The sequence below is a fragment of the Melospiza melodia genome, chromosome 9 (assembly GCF_035770615.1).
Source record: "Melospiza melodia melodia isolate bMelMel2 chromosome 9, bMelMel2.pri, whole genome shotgun sequence".
Classification (NCBI taxonomy): domain Eukaryota; kingdom Metazoa; phylum Chordata; class Aves; order Passeriformes; family Passerellidae; genus Melospiza; species Melospiza melodia.
This window is the reverse complement of record NC_086202.1, coordinates 24,648,838-24,674,649: the sequence shown is the minus strand read 5'-3', so window position 1 is coordinate 24,674,649 and position 25,812 is coordinate 24,648,838. Positions and strand designations below refer to the sequence as shown.

The following is a 25,812-nucleotide window of genomic DNA, read 5'->3' as shown; positions in this document are numbered from 1 at the left end:
AGCATATAATCTCATCCCTATCTTCTCACCTTCCCATTCTAAACTGTTACGTCACATTTCCTGTAAATAAATGTCAGTTCCATTTCCATAAAGTTATGTCATTGCCTTTTGCCATCACCTCTGCTTTCTTCCTCATTCTTTATCATCTGTTCTACTTATTTCTACATCCTTATTAAAATTTCTATACCTTTTCCCAAAACCAAACTCATGTCACCACTAACAAGAAGTCTTTAGTAACTACAAACTAAATTACCTACACAGGATATTGCTTTCACTATTTGCTGATTTGCCTCTGCTTGGAAGATTTTACACTGCAGGCATATATGGAATGGAAAGAATCTCTCATTTCTTATTATTACTGATTCAGGTCTCCAAACAGAACACATCTACAATTCTTGCTGTATGATTTAAGTGAGCTTCTGAAGAATTTCTAGTACGCATTGGACAATACTATGCAAAAATCAAATACAAAGAATGGTCAAACAAAAATTTATATTAAAAAAAAAAAAGTCAGCAAGTTTAGTTCCAGAGTGTTAGTTCCCAGCTGTCAGATTTGCATTAGAATACATTGTAAACAGTTTCTAGGGAGCTCTGTAGGCATTTTATGCTCAAAAGAAAACCAAAACAAAACTGCTAAAAAACCCGAATCAACAGAAACCCCCGGAAAACAACAAATTAAGTCATACTACACCACAACAGGATTTTTTTTAGTAATTTTAGCAGCAATGATATAAGAAACCAGCCAGTTAGGAATGCCCAGAACCCGCTTCTTTTCCTTCCCAACATCAGCACACTGCTCTGAGCTACGCTGCCAATCCCCATAACCCCAAGGGAGTGGCGGAGCAGCGCCGCTCTCGCCGGGCTCGGTGATGGGATGGAAGTCCCCGCTCGGTGCCCGGCACATGACACCACGTAACGGAGGCTGAGGCTCACAATTTCCTCGGGGCAGCCCCTGCCGTGCGCTTTCGCTTTCTGCGGCTATAACGGTGCCGGGACCCGCGCTGCCCGCACACCGAGCCCGAGCGGCGCATCCCGGCTGCGGCACCGAGCGGGACCGGCTCGGCTGGCAGCGAACATGGTCCTGCTGAGCCAGGTGGGTGTGCACAGAACATGGTCCTGCAGAGCCAGGTGAGCGTGCACAGAACATGGTCCTGCTGAGCCAGGTGGGTGTGCGCACAGAGCATGGTCCTGCAGGGCCAGGTGAGTGTGCACAGAGCATGGTCCTGCTGAGCCAGGTGGGTGTGCACAGAGCATGGTCCTGCTGAGCCAGGTGAGCGTGCACAGAACATGGTCCTGCTGAGCCAGGTGGGTGTGCACAGAACATGGTCCTGCTGAGCCAGGTGAGTGTGCACAGAGCATGGTCCTGCTGAGCCAGGTGGGTGTGCGCACAGAGCATGGTCCTGCAGGGCCAGGTGAGTGTGCACAGAGCATGGTCCTGCAGGGCCAGGTGGGTGTGCACAGAGCATGGTCCTGCAGGGCCAGGTGGGTGTGCACAGAGCATGGTCCTGCTGAGTGTGCACAGAACATGGTCCTGCAGAGCCAGGTGGGCGTGCACAGAACATGGTCCTGCAGGGCCAGGTGGGTGTGCACAGAACATGGTCCTGCAGGGCCAGGTGGGTGTGCACAGAGCATGGTCCTGCAGGGCCAGGTGGGTGTGCACAGAGCATGGTCCTGCAGGGCCAGGTGGGCGTGCACAGAACATGGTCCTGCTGAGCCAGGTGGGTGTGCGCAGAGCATGGTCCTGCTGAGTGTGCACAGAACATGGTCCTGCAGAGCCAGGTGGGTGTGCACAGAGCATGGTCCTGCAGAGCCAGGTGGGTGTGCACAGAACATGGTCCTGCTGAGCCAGGTGGGTGTGCACAGAGCATGGTCCTGCAGAGCCAGGTGGGTGTGCACAGAGCATGGTCCTGCTGAGCCAGGTGGGTGTGCACAGAGCATGGTCCTGCTGAGCCAGGTGAGTGTGCACAGAGCATGGTCCTGCTGAGCCAGGTGGGTGTGCACAGAGCATGGTCCTGCTGAGTGTGCACAGAACATGGTCCTGCAGAGCCAGGTGGGCGTGCACAGAACATGGTCCTGCAGAGCCAGGTGGGCGTGCACAGAACATGGTCCTGCTGAGCCAGGTGGGCGTGCACAGAACATGGTCCTGCAGGGCCAGGTGGGTGTGCACAGAGCATGGTCCTGCAGGGCCAGGTGGGTGTGCACAGAGCATGGTCCTGCAGAGCCAGGTGAGTGTGCACAGAACATGGTCCTGCTGAGCCAGGTGAGTGTGCACAGAGCATGGTCCTGCTGAGCCAGGTGAGTGTGCACAGAGCATGGTCCTGCTGAGCCAGGTGAGTGTGCACAGCCTCAGGGCTCCCCTGCCCGCTCCGCACCCTGCTGGAATTGTTTCCTGCAGCCCGGCACAGCTGCAGTGACAGGAAGGCTGAGCAGGCATGGCAGAGCTCAGCCGCCCACCGCAGCGCTGCCGTGCGGGACACTGATTGAATGTCATGCTGCAGGTTTAAAATTGTGATGCTGGCTATAAATTCACTGCCATTCTGGGCATTAGGTCGTGATTAGATCACTTGTAACCAATTGATAACACCCAGGAGGAAGATTACGTGGTGGTCGCTTTATGCAGTGGAGGTGTTGAGACATGGAAAAAGAGGTTAATGTTTCATGTTACTGGGCTACGTGAAGTTTTTTCTTTTCTGGAGGGGAGTAAGAGAAGAGGCAGAAACATAGATTTAAATGAATATTACCCAGGTGAGATGGTTTTAGTATTGCCTAGGGAAGTTTAAAGTGATGCAGGACACTGCATAATAAATACAGAATCAAAGTTTACTTGCAAGGATGTTTGAATTTATCTTTTGGAGTCAAACCATCCCAAACTCAAGTGATGCTTTCCAGAATATCAGTAATCAAGTTTCACATTTGCAGCAAAGACGGGTACATTTTCCCAAAGATGTCTCTCACTGCCTCCTTTTGCAAGTTAAGCAGCAATGCTGAAATTTCAAGACTAACAGGATGTTTGCATTGCCAACTGGACCTTCTGTTACCTTGGGCAACAGAATAAAAAATATTTTCTCCAAGATAAAAAAAAATAGGTTTTATTTTCAAAAAATTGCAAAGGGATGCTTTAATTTTAACTTCTGCTACATCAAAAATACTCTCATAGTACTTTACAGGGAAGTAAAGGTTTCTGCTGCAACAAATAAGATCCAATTCTGTTCTCTGGTGCATTTAAGCTTTAAGTGGATTGGTAGGGACCTGATGCACATAAGACTTGAAATCCCTTGAGAAACGATTTTCAAATTAACTAATAAGATATTGCACTGCGTACAGCTTATTAGAAAGAAACACTGAGCAGCAACAGCACACAGCTTCTGTGCCTGGGATTTAAAAGCTGGATTTAGCTGTCATGTCCATAATTCTTAGAGCATTGGTTATGTAAAGGAGTAGGTGAGAGGAGGGTTTAGTTTCATATTAAGGAAAGTAAAAAGGCTCTACAGAATGTAATGGCAGGATTAGTAAAAAGCATAAGGCAGCTTTGCTCCACTACTTACATATCAAGGCAATTTAGGGAAATCCTCATATAGAAAACTTTAATAATTGAAAATGAGATTGAGAAACAACTTTGTTTTACATTAAAGGATAAAACATATGTTTTCATATTTAAAAAAATCATATGTATAGAGAAGAATTTGGTAGCTTTTCACAGGAAACTGTAAAGGTTAATTTCCCAATGAGACAAAATAATATTCAAGAACTTTTGTCCAACACTGATAGCTACTTTGGTAATATCTCTGCAGCTTTCCAGATATGCAAGAGATCTACATGTCACAGGATTTCTATGCATGAGAACATTTTGACAGTAATTGCCATTCATCTTGAGGTGGAAAGGTAAAGAGACAAAGCAAGTAAATGCCTCAAAAATAACTTTTTAGAAAGAGCATCACAGTATGGGGCCAACACTTAAGAACAGAGAACCTATAAAGGCAGGAGATGAGGGGAGTAGTTGAACATAGCTGGGCAGAGAAAGAGGAATCATAAGAATTAAGGGTGGAAACTTGTCAGTTTTGGTAATATGTACAACCCTGATCACAGAAAATTAAGTTATCATAAAAACAATTTTTAGCATAGCTGCTGTTCCAAAACTAGAAGGACACTAAAATTTGAGATTGTGCCCCAGAATCATCAGTGAAGTCTACCAAGGTAGCACTATACATAGGGTGTAAGGAAGTGCTAAGGGAGGAAATCCCAGGAAAAAAGTAATCACTGACTTTAGCCTCATGCGAAAGTCACATACTGGGGGAAATATGATGCTATTGTATGTAACTGCAAAAAGGAGCAGTTAAAAATAAAAGTAGAAAACATTACAAAGAACTGGAGTGAAAGTGCTTGGACTACATATAGAGACACTGGCTACTGCTTTCTAATTTGTGATACCAGCTTCAGAGCATTCCCATTGAAACAGAGCAAGTTACTGGTTTTTAACCCAGATAACACATTAGAGGAACAGAAAATATAAGAAATGCCTGAATGGTTCGCTTGAAAGTGAAGGTGATTAAAACGGCCATTTAATGCTTTAATTTGTAAGGATCTCTAGTTTCAACCTTTAGGTGCAATTGTCATGGGCTTGGGCTGCCCTTTGTCACAGAGCCACCCTTGCAGCAGCCCTTGCACAACTCCTGTCCTGTCCTAAGGAGACACAGAGATCAGCCTGGCTGTCACATCCCATTAGGGGCAGAGCTGATAAAACCTGCTGGGATTCCAAGGTGACATCGTTTCTTGCATTACCTTTGTCACAATATTGATTAGATTAGGTCTGCAGCCCATCTTTGGCCTGCTACTGACCCACCACATCTCCTGGGAAATTCTGCAGAGTGGGAAACAAAATTGAAAATGACTGGAGCAATAGAGATGTTTGAGATGGTAATAGCTCATGGGACTCCCCCAGATGTGACAAGTGCTGATTTTTACTAACTATGCATCCTAATACATTAATCCCAAACTTGACAACTACGTATTACATCATCTCCTTCACAGTAGTCAGCCTTCAGGAGCTTAATGGCATAAAAATAACCCACCAAATATTTTCATTTCTTTCACTGGAGTAAATAACAACATGGTCAAAGTGCTGCCTGGCTAATTTTCCCTATCAAAATTTTAAAGAGTAAATGAAGAATAGGTTGGCTTGCTGTCTGTGCAGCAAACCTTGTATCAATTGTGTCCCATGCCATGTTTAGTTCAGATGTTTCACTCATGCAGGACAGCTGAAGATCCAGCTCAGAGAACAGCACAGCTGAGCCATATGGCACCCAAGTAATTGTAGCAGTTAATAGCTAAAGACCCCTACACCTGCTCTGATGTTTTCAACAGGCTTTACTTACTGGCATTAAATGCTTCTAATACAATACATGCTCTGTGTTGGTATAGGCTTTGTATGTGACAGATTTGATAGCTTCAAAGGAAAAAAGGACTAGTCTCAACTGCCAAATATATTTTTAGATTGAGACAGAATAAAAGTTGGAGATTTTTTTTTTTTTTAACCTTTTCTCAATGCTAGGTCAGTTTTTCCTCTTTCACATGTGGGCTGCTTTACAAATACCATCAGTAGGCACAGCTGAGCCACAAGGAGCCTAGCAATAGGTTCAGTAAATGTCACTCATTTTTACACTTTTACCTACACCTTTACCTCCCACATGTAACACCCACTCCCTCTGACAGCACCAAACCTATGCTTTGAATTTGCCTTTCTTCTGCATGTTCCCTCCTTCTCCTTATCTTCACACAGCTTTGGGAAACAGGACAGCTCAGCAATTAGTATCCCATAAGTAAAATAAACATTCCTATTGGCAGTGGGGAAGCTGGAGCACATCTGTCTCACTCAGCAACACCCCTGGCAGAAAATCACACACTTGGTAACCTGGGAACCTCAGGGTCTCGCAACACAAGGGCTTCCAAATTTCATTGTTGTATGCTTTGGAGGATAAAGCAAAACTAAGCAGAACAAGAACAGTGGATTTCATTCCACTTTAGCATGCCAGGACACTGCATCTGGATGCTTGTTTTATTTCCACGGGAGTAGAAAAAATATATCAAGAGGGGAAAAAAAAGACATCTAAGACTTTCTTCTATATAAAATGTTATCTCTTAAACATACATATGAAAATACATATTTTAGGTTGCTGCTATGATCCTTTTAATAACTTCTGAGATTCCTTTAAGTCCTAGAAACCCTCTCACCCTGTTCTTAAACTAATCATTCTTTTTTTCACTCATCAAAAAAAGGAGCAGAGTTTCTCTTAATATATTGCCAGGTACTTTTATAATAGAAATTTTTTGTATATTACTGAAAGATTTGACAAGCAATAAAAATTGCATTGAAAAAGACTTCAAAAATTAAGAACATGCAGAGAAAGAGTAATACTTGATTATGGATTTATTTTAAATAAACTTGCTTTAAATACACTCCAGGATATTTAAATTGAATTAGATTCATCTATCTATACCCATAAATATTACTCCAAGCCCCAATAAATTCACACAATATATCTTCATCCTCTGCAAAAATCTAACCTGTAGGTTATTACTGTGCAGACTTCAATTAAAATGTAATAACAACTTTTACATCTAAAAACTATGGTTTGCACCTTGGGGATGTAAAAAAAGCAATATTCTGAGGATTGTCCAGGAATAGTCGATCAATGTTTTTATGCTTTAAGGGCTGAAAATTGTGGGAGGAGGTTTCAGCCAGAACTAGAAGGTTTTTTCTTTGGAAGGGTACAGTTCATTGCCCAAATAAAAATGTTCAGAAAATCCCTTCCTGCATTATTAAACAATATCCTCTAATTATGTTACACTTATGCCCTTGCTTAAACCATTAACCAAGTGGTACAACAGCTGTACTCTTCACACATTCCAAAATAATGAAACCCTGAGCACAAACCAAAAGGAAAAAGTAGTCCTTCCCCAAGACCATAATATATAATTATAAAGAAAAACAAATTAAACAGATATTTTTGTTGCAAACACATTTTGTTTACAAAACCCTACAACTATTTATTTTTGCCCACAATATATATGACACAAATCTAAGAGGATATTTGCATTGAAACCTTTCATTCATATTAACATGGGAAGAACCTTTCCTTCCTCAAAGTAATACACAGTACAGGTGTGTGAGGAAAACAACTTTTCAGAAGTTTTAAATAGCTTCAGCATCAAACAGACCTTGCCCCACTTCTGTGTTCCTACTTCTTCACGCTCTTTTCTGCATTCCCTCCTTACATGCACTGCTTTCCCTGCTGCCCCAGCAGGTCCATGGTCCCTGCCCTGATCCCTTCCCCATGCTAATCCAATATGTGGCCCAGCTGCCTTTGCCAGCAGTAATTACATTCCTCTCCTGCCCTGTCAATTGCTGGCCTCTTCACTGCCACTGCTGGCTTTGATCACCAGGAAGAGGGTTTCATTTCCATTCCCCACCTCCCTTCGCTCCCCATCACCTTCTGCTCCAACCAGGAGATGCTCTGCAGTCCTGCACACAAGCCTAAGCCCCTCTCCAGCTCTGCCTCCTGGTACTTTGCAACCCAGAAAGAAACTTTAGCTGAAGGCTGGGAGTTCTTGTTCTGTGCAGATCACAGGCTGACAGAAATGGACTTGACACCACAGGTTTTGTTTGATGGTTTCTACTGTGCCTTCTCACCAGAGGAACAGAAAGCCAGGACACCCCAAAGCTGGCTCTCAGCTGTGTGAGTGTGATAGTGAGCAAACTTCAGAGGGAAGAGGGTGAAGATGCAAAATTTTTGTCAGCCATTTGGACTGTGCCCAGCTGGCTTGTGTCAGGGTGCTTTCCTCTCCCTGGTGACTGTTTTATCCAGAGTCTAAGGTATAAATGTGTCTCCTACCCACACTGCCCCTCACCTGCAGAGAAAGAGCTCCCAAGCCAAGCTTGAAAAGTATTTCAGAGCATGTCAGAAGAAGTGTACAGGAACTCACTTCTTTGAAACTGCTGACATTATGGAGGATGAAAGAAGCTTCAAATCTCCAGGGCTCCAGCCCTCCAGCCTTACAGGCACTGAGAAAAAAGAAACCACTTATAAAGAAAAGAAACAGAACGAGGGAAACTGCCTATCGATGTATTTAGAAGTTAATATATTTAAATCCCTTGAGGAAGGAAATAGTTTGGGAAACTGACAGTGAAAAATAGAAGACTGAAAATAAGTCTGATTTTTCTATGTTTTAATTTTATTTTTTTAATGAGAAACATGTTTTGAAATAAATATAATCCACAAAAGCAATACGATTTATTCACCAAAAGTCAAGAAGTTAGGAAAACACCATCTAGAAATAGTCTGGCCAAAACTTAACTTTTTTTCAGGGACTGTACATGTTTATCATCAGCAATAGGCATCCCATTACTGCTTTTGCCACCAACTGGTAACAGAAATGCATATAGCTATTTTATTATTCAATAATAGCCTTCCTTACAAGACAGAATAACTGAATCCTAAAACTGATACTGTAAATCTCAGTAATCCAGGCAACCCTTTTAGCCAAACTGGATGTTTGAAAGAAAACTAGAATAGCTCTACCACACTGAGGGCAGCTTTATTTCACCTGCTGGTGTCTGCGAACACAGAGCTGCACAGCATCTATCACTGGCTTTGATAAACACTGGAAATGAGAAGAATAATGCTGCACTAGCTGGAGTAGATGGGCAAGCCAAGCCAAGCAGAGCTGCAGGAAGCACACCAAGCTGGGCTGTGACCAGACCCAAGTCACCTCTGCAGGGTGCCCATGTCTATGGGCAGGGACTGGGGACAAATTAAAGCAATTTCCAGGTTTCTCTGCCTTGTGCCATGGGGCATCCATGCATATTTTAGGACTAAAACGAGACAACAGTACTGAATGCTTTCAAATTATAACCAGAATCTAGTTTAGAACCAGAATCTAGTTTAGATACATTGTTTTATATTATCTTCTGACCTTGCTTTTGCCACAGGAAAAAAAAGATCTGAAAACTATGTTTGCATACTTAAATGAGAAAAGGAACTGCTATGCCCTTGTTTTTTTTATTTCTGAAGGTCTTAAGGGAGGAATGAGAACATGCAGTAAATAAATAGCTTAACAGACTGTAAATAACTAAAGCTTCACCTCTTGCAAAATTATAGTCCCTATGATTAGTGTTTCAGGAATTATGTTAAAGTGCAATAACTTTCCCTGTAGACTGGTGATACCCAGAAGAAAAGATTCTGTGCCTTGAATGACACAATGGAATTTGATTTGTGTATTCTAAAGAAAGAAATAACAACCTGTTAATTTAGATAGATTTCTTAACAAAAGCAGTATCTTCTTGTTTTGATCAAAACTTAAACAATAAAAATGAAGAAGTCAGGCTGTCTGACTGCATGAAAGAAAGGGAGAAACTGCATAAAATAGTCCTCTCTTGTAATTAATAAAAAAAATTGACAGGCATTACATCTGCTCTGCACCTTCCAGTATCATGACTCGGAACTGTACTGTAAAAGCTCTACAGATTGCTAACAGCTCCTTTCTTTAAGGGTTGTTTGTGCTAATAAAAGCTTATGAACTGAGTAAAGAAGAATTTAGGGCATCAGTCACCACTGGATTAAGATAACATCTCAGAAACTTTGGGGGTGTGGAGTTTGCCCTTACTCTCTGGTGCTTTGTCACCACTCACACCAGTAGTCAGGTATGTGCTGGCTGACATTAATTTTTAGGGCACAGACTCCAGCAGACTGGCTGAAGGAGAGAGGAAAATCCATAAATTAAGGTTACCTGCAGCATGCCCACACACACAGGTGCAATCAGCACCAAAGCAGAGCTCCAGGCAGAGGTGCCCTTGCCCAGCTCTGCCCCTGGCAGGGTGAGCCTGGCTCTCCCCAAACGCTGCACTCTGCTCCCATGGCAGCAAGCTCCAGTTTCACCACAGGTTTAGCAGCTCTGTTCTGCACCACAGTCACTGATTAATGCCATGACCCTTGACTCCTTAACCTCAGCAGTGACAAAACACAAGGCTCTGGGCTTACAGCCCCAAATTTTAAATTGGTTTAAGGATGGTCCTTCCTGTGGGGCAAGGGTGGGACTTGCAGAGATGTTTTGTATGAATAAACAAAGATCAATTTTACCTCTCTTAGCCTTTTTTGAAATTTAGTAGCAATAGAAAAGTAAACAGGTAACTGCTCTAGCACAGCCTTAAATAATTCAAAGGATCACACTCTTTGCCTACCTGAAAAATTCAGAGCAGGCCCTGTAACAGTAAAGTTTTCAATCAATTCTAAAATCATAAGAATACAGAAGATAGATGACACTAAAACTTAATTTATTTTCCATTTGGCAGAATTCAATAGAGCCTGAATGCTCCTCTCAGAAAACTGAAACAGGAGCACAAGTTTTAAATAAACTTCTTCTGGGCACATCTGCAGGGAACAGTTCATGATCAAGCAGCCCTTGAAATTTCTCATGCCATTTGCTGTTACTGCAATGCACAAGTTTTAATCATTGCAAGGAGCTTCAGCTGTGCCTAAGAGTTATGTTTTTCCTAGTGATCCTAACTGGAAAAATCCTGAAAAAAGCAGGTCATGGCACCAGGGGGACTCAGACAATCCCTGTGCTTCCAGAGGGGTGAAGCCAAGCAATGCTGCAGAGTGGAAGTCAAATGTTCAGATGGCACTTGGCAAGGAAGAAACTAGGGAAAGGTGTGGGGCAGCCAGGCTGTGCTTGCAGCCCACAATTCGCACAGTGCATGGCCCAGGACAGCTGATCCACCTCTGCCTTCCCCAGGCAACACCAAGAGCTCAGGGACTGCAGCCAGGCCCCCTCTCTGCCTGGCCTGGGCACAGCAGGGCACTCCTGGAGCACAGGGACACATCAATCCCTTGGGACAGATCTGCTGGCACAGACAACCCGGAGTGGCCTCTTTCAAGTGCAAGGGAATACTGGCTACATTCCAAAGCTGTACTGGTACCAAGCAATGAGAGGAGGAATCTTATACTTCAAAACATTGATTTTTTCATTTTACAAAGGGCAGAGAGTAGCAGGTAGGACTGAGGTTGCAGAGCCATCTGGGCAGCTCTGGGCTGTGGGCCTGGGCAGGGAGGCTGAGCTGCCCAGGCCACCCTGGGGCTGGGTCACTCAGAGGGCACAGCCCAGCATGGCACAGCCCAGCATGGCACAGCCCAGCAGGCAGCAGCACCCTGCTCTGCCCTGAGAGGATGGCAAGGAGAGAAAGCCTGCTATTTAGCGTAAAACCAAGCCTGGAGAGCAGCAGCACTCTCTGCCCCTCTACTGCTGCCCAGGAGCCTGCCGAAGGCACTGCCCCCCAGCAGCTGGAAGAGCAGGCACAGGCACAGCCACAAACCCTTGAGTTCATTCCCTGCTGGCACCAGGAGCAGCTGCTGTCTGCTCGTGTGCCAGTGGCTCAGTCACAGCAAGCTGGCACTGCTTGGCACAGTTCACAGCCACTTGCTGCAGTCATGGCCCCTGGATGCATGAGCAGCTCAACTCACTGCTGCAGCACTGCTGCTCCCCTCAGCCCTGGGTTCTGACCCAATTATTGCCAGTTTTCAGTTAAGTTACTTAAGGCATGAAAAAAACCCCAACAACCAAGTGGAAGGGCAGCAGAGGGAAACCTAGTTGGTTTTGTCCATAAACTTAGAGCTACATCTCTAACTCCAATCAAAATTATTTTTTTTTACATGATTGTCAGGCAGAGAAAGCTACTGCCAGCATTTCATGCCCTGGTCATGAGCACTCACAATATCTGTTTAAATTAGCAAGCAATCAGCACCCACAGCAGTTAACATCCCATGGTCAGTATTCCAGTTGTACATTCCCTCCTCATTCTTCTCTGTCATCTTTACCACACAGGGCTTGTTTTGACTATATAGCTCATTTTTATTCAGGAATTCTATGTACTGTTTGCTCAGATTTTCAGATTCAGTCACTCTATCCTCAAGCTCTGTGTAACATCAACATAACATAACAAACACAACTCAACAATCAAAACTGTTTTCTCTTTCTAAGAAGGAGAAGTCATACTGCATGGTTCCACCAAGGAGATTAACAGAAAAGTGTTCACTATCAGTTATGCATTAATAGAAAATTACAACTTTTGAAGTGGAATGGATCTAAAGACCAAAAGAAATCTGAATTTGGCTATTCAGTCTGAAGTTCGGGAATAACTGTTTCCAAATAAGAATGAGAACTGAAACTACCTCATGACAAAGGCACTATTAAAACCTAAACCAATGCTCAGTGACATTGTATCTATAAAACAATCATTTCTTAATCAACTCCCACATTCTTTTTCAATTCACCTTCCTACGTACAATGCATCTTTCCCCACACTTTTAACAAGAAAAGTCACTTATATTTACCTGTGTGATCATAGCAGGGGTGCTACCAACACATTTTTTCCTCAGACCAAAGTATTGAGACAATCCACAGAACAGCAACTGGATACTTGCTCTGTGCCTCTCCCAGAAATCATGCATGATGCATGATGGCTTTCCCCACTGCTTCATTCTCCTTTATTCTCTCATTGACAGTAACTATTCCTTTCACATTACAAACAGCATAGATACAGACACAGCAAAAAAAAAAAAAAAAACTAATTAAATAATGACAAAGAATGCTTCCCTATTTCTGAAAATATGCGAAATGAAATTACATAATTCCTGATGTGGTGCATATTTATGATACAGAATTAGTTTTAAAATTAGCTAATAAATAAGCTAAGAAAACATTCCCAAACCAAGCAGGTACCATGCTAGGTTTATGAGGTTTTCACCAAACCTGAGGTAATTTTCACGAGGTAAGGATGATTTCAGCAACTTAGGTGGTAACGTAGTTTGGACCAAAAGAAAGGACAGCAGCTGTTTCAGTTGAGCTCTGCATTTGAGTTTCCAGGGTTTGTTATAAGCCCTATAAACTCAAGACAAAACTCAGCTGGTGTGAACTGAAACAAGATGTTTGAGTGAGAAAACTGCCAGTAACTGCCAGTGGAAACCACTGAGCCTGAGAATCAAAACCAGGGTTTGGGCCTGCACTGCACAGATGTCTGGCCAACCTGATGCAAATGTTATATTTTCTTGCACATAACTCTAAGCTCAGCTATATTTTTCACCAAAACCAATGGTTTAGGGTGCAGAGAAATAAATAAATTTTAAATGGCATCTCCTAATGAGCAAAGATCATGGAGCCAGCAAGAGCAGGGAAATTACCTTTGCATATTTAGTTTTCAAGAGCTGGAGGAGAGAATGAGAGAAATGGAACTGTGGTCACAGTGGGGAAGTTTTTGAGAAACACAAGCAGTGTGGCTCAGGCAGCTTGGGGGAGTGCTGGAAGATTTCAGAAGGTGCACAAATTCCTTTCCCATTAATGAAGGGGCCCTGACTCCAGCTCTGCTGAGCTGGCTCTGAGTGCAAGGCTATTCAGCTCCCTGCCTTGATTGAAAGCATGAGCCTGTTGCTTATGAGCTCTCAGAAGCTTTCCTTTTAATGGCAAGTGGGGGGAAGGGGCGAGAAGATGGCTGGAGGAGGGGAAGGAAAAGATGGGCAGCAAAAATCACTGGTGGCTGAACATGGGACTTCAAGGGATTTGCAGGACAGGCTTTGGGCAAGGGTTAAAAGCTCAAAAGGTGAGTGATGCCTTTCCTGGGCTGATTTTTCTCTCGTTATTCACCAACATGTTAAGAAGTAAAATGCGTATTCAATCCACTCTTACCCTCTTATTTTCTCATAATCTTACAAAATTATTTATTCTGCTAGCATGGGACTAAAAACAAATAATTTATGGTTTGCAATTATTTTTTCTGGTAGTTATCAGCTGCATTTTAATAATGCTAAAAAAAAAACCCTAAATAAACCTAATCCTGACATCTTCCCTGCTGCAACAGGGAACACGCAGCCTGCTGTTCCAAATTGCAGACAGTCACGAGCTCTCGTCAGACTTTGTGTGGGCTTGAAATGTTCTTTTAGTCCCTTGCAGCTGAAAACTGAGCACAAATTATCACTGAAAGGATATGAAAAATTCTGCTGGGACATTTGCCATAGCTGCACAAGAATGCTCCTCAAAGCAATCAGAAAAGGGAGCAGATTACTTAGCTCAGGTTTGAGGACTGTATTGACAGCTGTTTCTAAAAAACTTTACTTTTACATCTGGAGAAAAAGGCAAAAACTCCCTGATCAAACTGTATTTTGCTAGTTTTTATCTGTTGCCAATGAAGAGATATCAGCCACTTCTAGTCTGTAAATCTTTGCTTATCTTCTAAACTGAGCAGAGAGCTTGGCAGGAAACTGAATGGGCAACTTCAAGATAAATCGAAGTATTTCCTATGTGCATCAACCTGGGATGCAGCTTCAGTGCTGTAACATTTGGAGTGCTGTGCTGGATTCAGTTCTTGAGCCCCTAGGTGTGTACACTATTAGTAGTCACTTTTACAGAGATAGCATATCCACAGTTTTTAAAAAAAAATTAGCAAAATCTTTAAAATTTTTCTCTTGGTGAGGTAATTTTTATCTGCATTGAAAACACAAAATGTATGCAGAATCAGACTTTCAACCAAGTATATCAATATAATATAGAGGAAGAAAAAAATAAGGAAAAACAGTAATAATAAAAAGATAAGATTATTTTGGTCAGTAATGAAAATAGGGACTTGTGATCACAAGCAGCACCAAAGGGAAAAGAGGGATTAAGTACCACTAAACATCAACCTTTACTTGGGGTCACTCAGATGAGTTCTGCTGCCTCTAACCAGTTTTGTGCTAATACTCAGATCTTGCAGCATTGGACATGATAACCTATGGCACCCCTTCCCTAGGATTATAAATTTATTATCATTTATTTTTGAAAGAAAACAGTGGAATATCCCAATATCACTAACCAAACAATATTTCCTCACTCTTTAAAGCACACACATGCATACACCACAAGAACAATGCTAACTTCTGAATTGATGCTCTTTGATGTGTGAACATACGAGACAATTGGAGACATTCCAATTATCTCCAGTTCAAAGTTAGGCCAAAATTAGAAGCAGTTATGAATAATGGATTAGGTTTTAGTAGAAATGGCAATGCTGCACAGAATAAAGATGAGAGTTTAGCTTAGCTGTGAATATGTGAACCAGGTGAGCCACACTGCTTCCTTAAACAGACACCTTGGAATTGCACATCCTCAGAAGTTCAATTAACAAAACACATGTCAAAGCAGGGGTTTGTGACAGATTATAAACTGTTTTCAGATGCAATTCTGATGTTTTCAGGATAAAACTAGAAGCTAAAGTTCCTTAAGAAATTGGGTTTTTTGGGAGGGTTTTTATAAGAAATAACCATGCCAAAATCTTGTCATTTACCATAGCACCCTAGGAGTCACTACCCAGGCAAAACATATATCTTGAAAGTGTCATCAGCCAACATGGAGATAAGCACAGCTCAGATCAAAGGGTGCCTAAGCAGGCTATTTCCATTCATTGGGAAGTTTTCCTGACAATCTAGCATTTTAATTAAAGAATAATAATCTTCCAAGTAGTAATGCTTCTGTAGCTGGATAAGTTGCTTTTGCTTGGACGTCTCTGCTACATTGGAGAAAAAGATATGGGGTGAGCATTCCATCATTGCATTATATTCCTGTAATTCTATTTTATTTTGTGGATTCTGTGAATATTGGAGCTCAGCTGATCATCATGGTCATGCAGATTGTAGGAATGGGGAGATATATGTGGCTACTTCTTTGGCTTTGCACTCTTATCAGAGATCTGCTTTCCTTGACTTACTTTGCTGTCTCCAGAGCTGTGTCTAAGTGTGGGCAGTGCCAAGTCAGGCAGTGGTTGGCACTCAGGCTCAGTGCCTTGTTATTCACAGTTTTGACAAGGGTAGCAGACAGCAGGCCAGAGATGATCTTTTATGGTTTGTGCCCTGCTTTCTGTATGGTTATTTACAGATGGCCTCATTGAAATCCTGTGTTAATCCTGCCTTCCTTCACCAACCTCAGTTTAAGTCTGCCAGTATTTTGCAAACTACAAAAATGAAGTGATTACATAAAACAGTCAATGCTCTCTAGATTTTTAGTAGCAGTAAAAAGTTTTAGCAACAATGAAAAAAAATATTTTGCTCAATAGACTCACTGAGAACTGCAAAATATAAAGCAGCCATTTCACCAAATTCATAGAACATCCATTACAAAAGTTAATTAATAGCTAATATGAATTATTATGTATCATGCAATGCTAACACCATTCAAGACTTTCATTTACTTTAGAAAATAACTACTAATAAAAAGCATATTCAATGCTTTTCATCTTTTGCTTTAAAATTGCAATTCTGTTTCTAGAAGCAACTGCTCCACTTGCACAAACCATTCTTTACTTCAGTAGACTTAGGTGTGAGTGGGAGTATGTGTTTAACTTCATCTACCAAGGACATGCAGCAAAACTGTGCTCCACTTGCAACACAGGTGTTTAAATGCCAACACTTGAGGGCCTCTCCAGTCTCAAATTTCTGGAGCATCACTGAATTTTTATACCAAAGAAACAGCAGATCCGATAAGTAACATGGTAGAAGTTACAACGTGATACACTCCTTTTCCTGGACTGCACAAAATATAATATGACAAGAAATTCCTCAGTCCGCTTATCAAAGGGATTTGATGCAGGCTGGTGGGTAATAAGGGGAGAATTTTGTATATAATGTTTCATATTATGGTCCTAATTATTCTTAGAACAAGATGAAATGATAGAATATATTATCAGGAAGAAAATGGTTGTGATATGTAAATATATAAAACATTTATGCTGTAAACAGACAAGAGAGCATTTTAGATCTCCCTAATTGAAATTGGGCTAGATTTTTATTAAAGAATTTGCAAAGATAACTGTTTAAATAACTTATTGCATTTGCAATACTTCATGTAAAACAAGCTGCATTTTTTACTTTGGTATTATTAGGTCTGAACCAGCTGCCAGTGGGATGCCTTGTAAGTTTAGGATTTCTAGCTTGTCTTTGCCATCCATATATTCTGTGGGAGCCACAAGTGAGAAAATAGGAAATTATAAAATACTCATAGGGAACTGGTCTCATACACAAGAAAAACAATGTGCTTTTCAGTGAACATTCCCAAATTAACAATCAGTACTGCAACACTGTTAAGGTATTATTCTTAAGCAGCTTCATTTGGGGGCAAGGCACTTTGAAGCTTTTTTCATGTATACAGATTTTAAAGGAGTGTAAGAGTACTACCTGGCCAAAATTCTCATATCACTAGGAAAGTTAAATGCATTATGAATAGACTGGCCAGGAAATCTGCCAAGACATGGAAAGCTTCTACTTTTAAACCACCAGCTCAAATACCAGTCAAACAATAGGTAATAATCAGTTCAGGACACACAGAAGCACCAGGGAGGGACAGGAGGGCAGAGAAATGAAATAAAATTTTTAAATTGTTTTCATTCTTGCTATCCAAAAAATTGAAATATTAGTTACATATTTTAGCTTTCATGCAATGTGTGTGTATATGAGCTTTACCATAACACTTTACAGTTTGTATGTAGAGTTCTGTCTGTTTGTTTCAAGACTTTACAGAGAGAAAACCAAATAACAGAGCTGATTATATTTTCCTGGGCAAGGGTAGTCCACACTTCTGAACACCACTTAGAGCTTTATTACAATTACTGCAGCCATGTCTTAGTGGCAGCTATTCATTCCATAAATCCAGCATATATCCCTACAGCTTCTCTTCTCAGCTATATCAACAACCTGCATCTGTTTCTACCTTGTCTAGATATGAAGGAAAAAAATGTGGTTAGAAAAGTAGGAAATGCAGGGAAAATAGCATCAAGCACTACAGCACTTTCCAATTCCTACAGATCACAGACTTCTGAGATCCAGTCTAAAAAAATGTTTTACTAACATGACCATGGATTTTAGGGAGCTTTGGTGTCCCTGAACAAATGAAAATAAAAAGTCAAAAAAAAAAAAAAAACACCCAAAAAAAAAAAAAAAACCAAAAAAAAAAATCCCTAAACAAAAACTCAAAACAGAGAAATCCACCCACAGCCAATCCTACCACAAGTCTCTAAACCTGACCTGAGCCAGGCTGTGCCCACGGTGAGCACAGCTTTGTTGTGAGAGAACAGAGCCTAATGGGGAACACAAGCGAGCAGCAGAAGGAACAAGCTTCCCCAGGGGAAACAGGATCGGTTTTAAGTTTCCCACACGCTCGTGCCTAGGGAATCCCCTTTGAAGTTGCTGGCTGACATGACATCTGTTTCATGCCACAGCAGCAGCTGTGGGGTTGAAATCCAGACTCATCAAAACATGCGTGCCTCTTGAATCCACTGTGTTTGTTTTGCACCATCTGAGTCTTCCTCTGGTAAGAAGGCAGAAGAATATCAATTGTAAAATTTAAGTAAAATAATAAAAATACCTCTCTAAATTATTTTTAATTCTGGCACAACAAACTTGAAAAGGCAGACAAAAGGGTGAAAAATCCAATAATATCCTCCTGACAAAAAATATAAGTGCTCCCCCTGCCCCTAAAAAACATATACAACTAGAAATTATTGAAACTTGTTATCCTATGACTTAGCAAACTTTTAGGCGAGTGTCAAAGCAAACAGGTTCAGTGAGTACATTGTTTTTTCATCATCAGCTATTTGGTTTGTGGCTTGACTGGCACAGACCACAGGGAAAATAAAAGCTCCAGGAAGACAATAAATCTTTTCTTTGTAGTACATTTACATTTATGTCCTTATAAAGATACTTTCATAGAGGTTTGGGCCAAAGTAGCTCAGTCATGTGAATTCTTTGACTGATTCATGTCAAGATGCTTTTGCAAAACAGATTAAGTAATTGATCACTTAATATCACTAGTACACAGATTATTTTTTTTAATTTTTTTTTTCTTTCAACATTTATGTATCTACAGCAGGGAGTTTGTTCACCTGCAGAACAGTCCTCAGCCTAACCCAGTGCAAATTTGGCCCCATAGAGCCATACTACTTTAGAGCTTCAGGTTCAATAGTTTATGCTTGAATAGCCTGAGACTGTGTCCTAGGATATGTAAAAAAGGATAAACATACAAATATATGGAACAATAACCCCTGTTCTGTAGTACTCAGTACCAATTGAATACACAGTTTGTGATGTGATAGTGTCAGTCCTTCCCAAACTATGCTAAAAATCACTGTAGGTGAGAGAAAAGTTCTTATAGATAAAACTAATTAAGCTCGGGAGCTCATCCCTTTGTTCACTAGCTCTTGTTAGTCATTAGAATGCTTCCTTAGAAATTAATTTTGAGTACTTCATTTGATGGCAGCCTTTTGCTAAAATTGTACCATATTTAACTATTTTTGCAATACTTCTCCATATATTCTCCTCAAGATACTGTCAAGATTACCACACCTTGATTCTATTCCAAATAAAGACATTAGAATTAAACCAACAGCAATTAAGAGCCCTGGAAAATGAGTAGACTTCAGACTACTGTAAAACTCCCCCAAAACTGCTGATGAACTTCTTGGCAGTGTCAGCAAAAGGAGCCCAAGCAATAGATGTTCATGGGAACTGAATTACTTGCAGTAATTCGGGTAAGACAAGATACATCACATGTTTAATAGAAATGCTTTTAAACTAATACAGCTGCAGGTGAGTTACTGCAAATGAGCTCATCAGCCCAGAACTTCTCTCCATCAGCTCAAAAATGAAATCTGTAGAACCAAAGAGAGTGAAAATTGGGGTAGAAAAAATGGATCCCATAAGTGATTGTAATGAATCTTCCAAAATACCTGTGGGAATGCTAACAGTGTCACTGTCATAGTTTCTGCTAAAGCAAACAGAAGGTTGGCTAATCAAACTGGCAATTTTGATCTGTTAATTGTGATGCCCTGAAGCTTATAACACTAAAAATAAACTCATTTTTTGTTGAGCTAGTTAAAAAGAAATAGCAACCCACGTGCATTCACAAAAATACCATATCAAGAAGATTGACATCAGCAGACATGCAGATTTTTCTTCCCCTGGGCACGAAATTGCTGATGTATGTACATGCTTCCTCCTTGGCATAATTCATTTTCCCTTTCTGCTCAGTGGCAGGGTCCTGGAATTGCTGGTGTCACAGCAAGCATGAATATGCAAGTAAAGGGCACACTAGCGAGGATAAGTCCAGAACTCCTACATCTTGAATTCAGCCTTGAATTCTTCTGAATTCATCTTGAATTCAGCCTCTGAATTCTTGAATTCAGCCCAATTTAAAATAGAATATCAGTTGTTCTTAAATAGTCAACTTTAAAAGGCCTGAGATAAAATTAATATCAAGAGTGCCTATTACATTAACACGCTTCTGTAATTCCTTGCTGGAGTCAAAATCAGACTGAATCACAAACATTAAAAGCAGTTAAATAGGGGGATTTGTGCCTTTTCTGCCCTTAGAAAAAGTGAGAAGGCTTCATCAGCTCCTGAAAACACACAAATTGCCATTTATGTATAACAAGTTCTAGCAGCTCCATTAAGCAGAGCAGGCCTAGCCTACATCTTTCTCTGACACCTTTTCCTTTAGTTCACTCTCTAAATCTCCTCTGCCTTTAAATGAGCTGAGGTCCTCTGACTCCTGTAAGGGATCTCTTGTTACATCCTTGATGCAAAGCAGGAGTATCAACCTTTTATATTTGTATTTTATTTAATCAAAGCTGATTGATCCAGTTTTTTCCTAACTGAGTGTTCCTTAAATCTTAATCAGCAGGCAAGAAAATTTCTAAAAACTACAGATTTCTATGACTAGAGTATCTATGAAAACCAGGAATCAAACAGACTAGTGGAATTCCTTTGGCAGCAGTGCCAAAATAGCCATTAAAATCTCAGTAGTTAATTAGCAGCCACACACCAGTAACACAGGCAACTCATGTCAGGTTATGTTAAATCTGTTATTTTGGCAGAGGCACTAAAATGCCTGGGGATTAGCACCATGTCCTCTCTAAATCCTGGGGAAGACCTTTCCTTTCAGTCCAAGGGGGAGCTACAGGACCCAGCATCAGGGAAAAATCTGTTTCACCCTGCCCAGCAGAGAGTTATTCTCAGTGGTGTCACAGAGCTGCCCTTATGCCAGTGAAAACACAGTTTGCTCCACAGATACAGAACAGAATTTTCACAACCAGTTTCCCCTTTCAGACATCACTAAAAACAGACATAGCAACAAACATCTTAAGTTGCTCCTATATTTTCATCTTGGTTTGCTCTGAAAATTGCTGGGCACCTAAGGGGTAGAGCTGGTCAGGACCCCTTCAGCAAAACGTTTTCAAAACAGAAAATGCCATTTTCAAACTACAATAGTCATTGGCTCAGACAAAACTATTATGTGGGAAGATTCCTCATGCCCCAGGTCAGAGAGAGGGAGACAAAGGCATAGTCAGTAATAATCAAAGACTGCTGGCTAGCATGCTCAACCTTGTTTCAAGCTTATAAAGCTTTAGTCAGTTCAGAACCACAATTTGAAACTCTTTCCTCCCACTCCCATCTGTTGCCAAGTTATTAATGTGCCATCAAGTTATTCTGCAGCATGAATCTCTGAAATTTAGAAGTCTTCAAATTCATCTAAAAGTGGTTTGAGAACAGCTTTTAAATCTGAAAATTTGTGTGCAACAAGGAAACCTTGAACATTTGTGCAGTCCTATGAACAAGACCAGAACCCAAATGCTCCTTGAACAAAGCCACCTGAGGCTTTGAATCTCTTAACTTCATTCTACTCCTTTAGTCTTTTATGAAGTCTTACAAATGATCCCTACTAACATGAGCCCATGTAAAAACCCTATCTAAGGCCACTGTTGTGGAGTTTAATGGCATTTCCTGGACAAATTCCTAATCTCAAGTCCAGATAAAAGGGCTCAGTCTACAGCCAAGGCCATAAATCCATAAAACCCATGAATGTAACACCCATTTTTAATAGAGCATTCCTTTTTGAATTCCAAATGACAGTATCAGGCTGTATATGCCTTAAAGCCTTCCACAGTGGCAAGAGCAGAATGCTGTGCTGTGACCTGCAAAGGCGGTGGGCATGCAGCAAGGTTCCTGCACTGCTCCGTGGGCACAGTGCACCAGTGGAAGAAGATGGAACATTGCCACACAGATGTAACACACACTGTCACCCTGCCTATACCCTGGCCACTTGCAAAAGCTCTGGAGAGCTCTGGGGAACAGCTCAGACTGTCCCTCCAAGTTAGAAACAAGGTTGGGCACAAACCCAGCAGTGCTTCAAAGACCTAAGCCATATGCTGTATTCATCCTACTGTGTGCACAAATGGGTGGGAATGGACAGATGAAAACTCGACCCTGTGTTGGTATTTAATCAACACTATGAACAATGCCATACACAATTAGGTTCATTTTCCATGCCAATTCCTGTGGCTTTGTTCCTCTTTGTTTCCTTCAATGCAGATGCTGGGGCTTTAAAGCATGTTGACAAACTCTGTTAAATGAAACCAAATGTTCATTATTAACAGACTTGTGTGGAAGGTGACCAAGGGAGGGACTCGAGTAACTTGACAATGAAAGCTCCAAGGACAGCAGGAGAGTCCCTTTGTAATTGACTTTATAGCCTCAGATCTGCTTAATGACATTTGTAATGACTGACTTAAGTACAATTACATTTAAAATATACACGCAGGCACATTTGAACAAGTTGTTTCCAAAATATTGTTACCTAAGACGAGTAGAAAAAATTCAGATTTCTTCTTCCCCGACTCTGTTTATAATCTTCACTCTCAAATTGATCTCTCCTTCATTTTCACCCATTTTTCTTTGCTAAAATTCCTTGTTTTTACCAAGCTATTGACCAGCAATTTTCCACTGGAGATGAGATATAACTGTATTGGGAAACTGTATCCCAACACAATAAGGCAAAAGCTTACAGCCCAAATATAAAAACATACAAAGTAAGTGCAACAGCATGAAAATACCTTATCCGCATCTCACAGATGAATACTGAGGGCACAGTGGGATTAAAAAAATTTGTCAGTCAAGTGTCCAGAGCACAAGCAGGAACAGAACCCAAACACTGCAAGTGTCAATCCAGGTCGTTAATCACAGGTAATGGAAGGTGTTAGGGTGATGCTGGCCAGAGGGAGAGAGGCTGAAGGAACCCTGAAGGCTGAGGCAGGCACGGCGTGGCTGCTGCTGACTCACTCTGCAGCAAGATGCTGCTCTGACCAGCCCAAGTGAACCACAGCAGTGTCACCTCAAAAGCCAGCCACAGAACCAGAACAGGCTCTGCTGCTGATTAAACTGCTCTGGGGTCCACCCACCAGCAACATGAGGCAATGCCTGATGGAAGCATCTTCAAAATGCAAGCAATTTGCTGAGGAACAGACCTTACATAACTACAAAAATAATTAGACCCCAGAGAGTTTCTGTATCAACAGATTTCAACACTCAGAATATAGATAGCTAAAGGTCATTATCCACACTTTACAGAAGGGAAATGAAATGAAATGATAACATGATTCATCTGCTACATGCTGTACAAGGCCTTCAGCTCCTCTGATTTGTAAAAACTACCTTTCCAACAAGACACAAGACTGCACAACACAGTGTCCCCAAAACCAAGCATCATGTATCCTGGGAAAGGAAAAGATATTTTACTGAGCTTTTATCCTAACACACCCCCCAACATTTGTATAAACATACAAATGTGTATGTTTATACATGTATGTTTAAATGTATATGTTTATATTTCTTGTTTATATGTGTATAAACAAGAAATATACATGCATATGCTCATTTACATACACATTAAAAGTCTAAACAGACTGCTGGACTACTGAGTAGAGAAATATGGAACAAAAACACAGAATAGATACACGTCTCAGAGAAGAGAGAGCATGCCTAGCTAGCATAGTTTTCCTTACTTTTATCTTAATTCCTACATTTCTTAGTTCCACTGACAAGACAGATCTAATTTCTGATGTCACTAAAACCAACAAAACCCCAAACAAACAAAAAGATCACGGGTTGTTTTTACAACAGATTGAATCTGTGACTAGAGCTCAATTAACTAGGTATGTTTTGCTAAGATTAATGGACATATTCTTCTAAAAGTCTCAGCAAATGTTTGAGTAAGGTTAGAAAGCAGATTAGCACAGAAACAGAATGAAATCCAATGCCTGTTTTTCATGCATACTTATTTGCAGGCTTGCTGGTGTTGCTCCTAGCCATAAATACTAGATGAGGTATTGAAAGATATTGATAGCATTCAGAAAGAAATACTATCATGTTATACAGTGACAGCCTACAAGCTCTTACCTTCTGCTTTTGGTAACTTTTTATAAAGAGCTTCAAGATGTTTGAACAAGACTTAACAAGACTTGTCTCTCACCCTGCTGTGGGTTACCTTTACATTTCCCTGACCATTACACAGAGTCAGTGCAGACACCACTCCCTGGATTCCAGCCCAGGACCAAGGCAGGCAGGAGCTGTAACTGAGCAGAGCCTCAGCACAAACAGGCATCAGGTCTGCTACAGCACCTGCACACTCTACAGGTTGTGGAGTACAGCTAAGAGCCAGGATTGAGCATAGCAGACTTGGCGGGGGGGGCAAAAACGTGACTTTTCTAGTAGTTGTTTAAAAGAAAAACTAATTTTAAATAAGGAAAATAATCTCTACAGCAGAACTGTTAGAATTTGGAAGCCAAAATGAATTTAGTAAGCAAGCAGTAAAGATGAGTAGCTACATATCCTTCTAAAATTAACGTGTGTTTGGGATGGATGACAGTGCTTGTCCTCAAATCGTGAGCAACCCTGAATCTGTTCCTTACACTCCTGAGTACGTGCATGTGCCCAAATTAATTTGCCGCGCCCACCTACCTAGAGTGGCGCACCTACCTCCAAAAAGGCTTTTCCTACATTAATCACCATGGAAACTAGAGAAGCCTTCTGCTACATGTTCAAACACAGCAATCGAATAAATAATTTGAATAACAAAAATAAATCTAAATAATGACTGGAGACAATGTAGCAACCACTAAACCATCCCAATTCAAGTAAAATGAAGAACAGGACAAGGAGGGGAAAAGGTTGTGTGGGAAAAGGCTGAAAAGATGGCAGCCCTCAGTTGCTCCTGGGTACAGGTGAGGGACTCTGCGGGGCAGATTGATGCTCCTCGGAGCCTTTCAATGGGAGATCAGACTCTAGACAGGACGGGGCTGGTCCCGCGCCAGCCCGACGGCTCGGGACAAGCGCAGGGCTATCAAACTGGCTCAGGCAGCTAGAAGAGAAACAACTCCGATCAAGAGAGGAATAAAATCAGTTATCAGCGGGCAGGGCTGGGCGGCCGCGCTCCCTAGCAGCGCGTCCGGGCACACGCGGGAGCAGCGAGGGGAGCCGGGCGGGCTGGCGGCTGGAGAACGCGTATTTGGGGAAAAAACATACAGAAAAGGGAAAAACCAAACCAGCCAAAAAACAAAAGCGGGGGGGAGAGGGAGCCGGTCCTCCCAGCCCAAAGCAGGCGGAAAGCCGGAGCGTTCCCAGCAGAGCGGCGCCCCCGCCCTCCCCGCGCGGCGCCGTTTGAACGGGCCCCGCCGCCGCTCAGCCAACGGGGCCCCGCGGCCGCCCTGACGTCAGGCGGGCGGGCGGGCGGGAGCGGCGGCGGGCGGCCGGGGCTGTCAGAGCCCACAGCCGGGCCCGGTGCCCGCCCGCCGGGAGCGCCGCGCCAGGAAGATGAGGGTAAGCGCCGCTGCCCGAGCCGGGGCCGGCCCGGCCGCCACCTGCGGGGCACGGAGCGCCGGGGCCGCCGGGAGGGAACCCCCGGGAGCGCGGAGGG

At 42.0% G+C, this 25,812-nt stretch overlaps 1 protein-coding gene across 3 annotated transcripts in view; it reads left to right on the top strand.

The window, feature by feature from the left end:
* RASGEF1A (RasGEF domain family member 1A) overlaps positions 1-25,812 on the top strand; it is a 147,785-nt gene that overhangs the window by 95,663 nt on the left and 26,310 nt on the right. Inside the window, exon 1 of one of the 3 annotated variants that reach the window (XM_063163909.1) lies at positions 25,645-25,715. The exons of the other annotated variants lie outside the window; for them this stretch is intronic. Within the exon in view, the coding sequence (XP_063019979.1) occupies positions 25,710-25,715 (6 nt within the window). The 5' untranslated portion in view covers positions 25,645-25,709. Of the gene's footprint in view, positions 1-25,644; positions 25,716-25,812 lie in introns of those variants that run through there. 3 annotated transcript variants of the gene reach the window in all.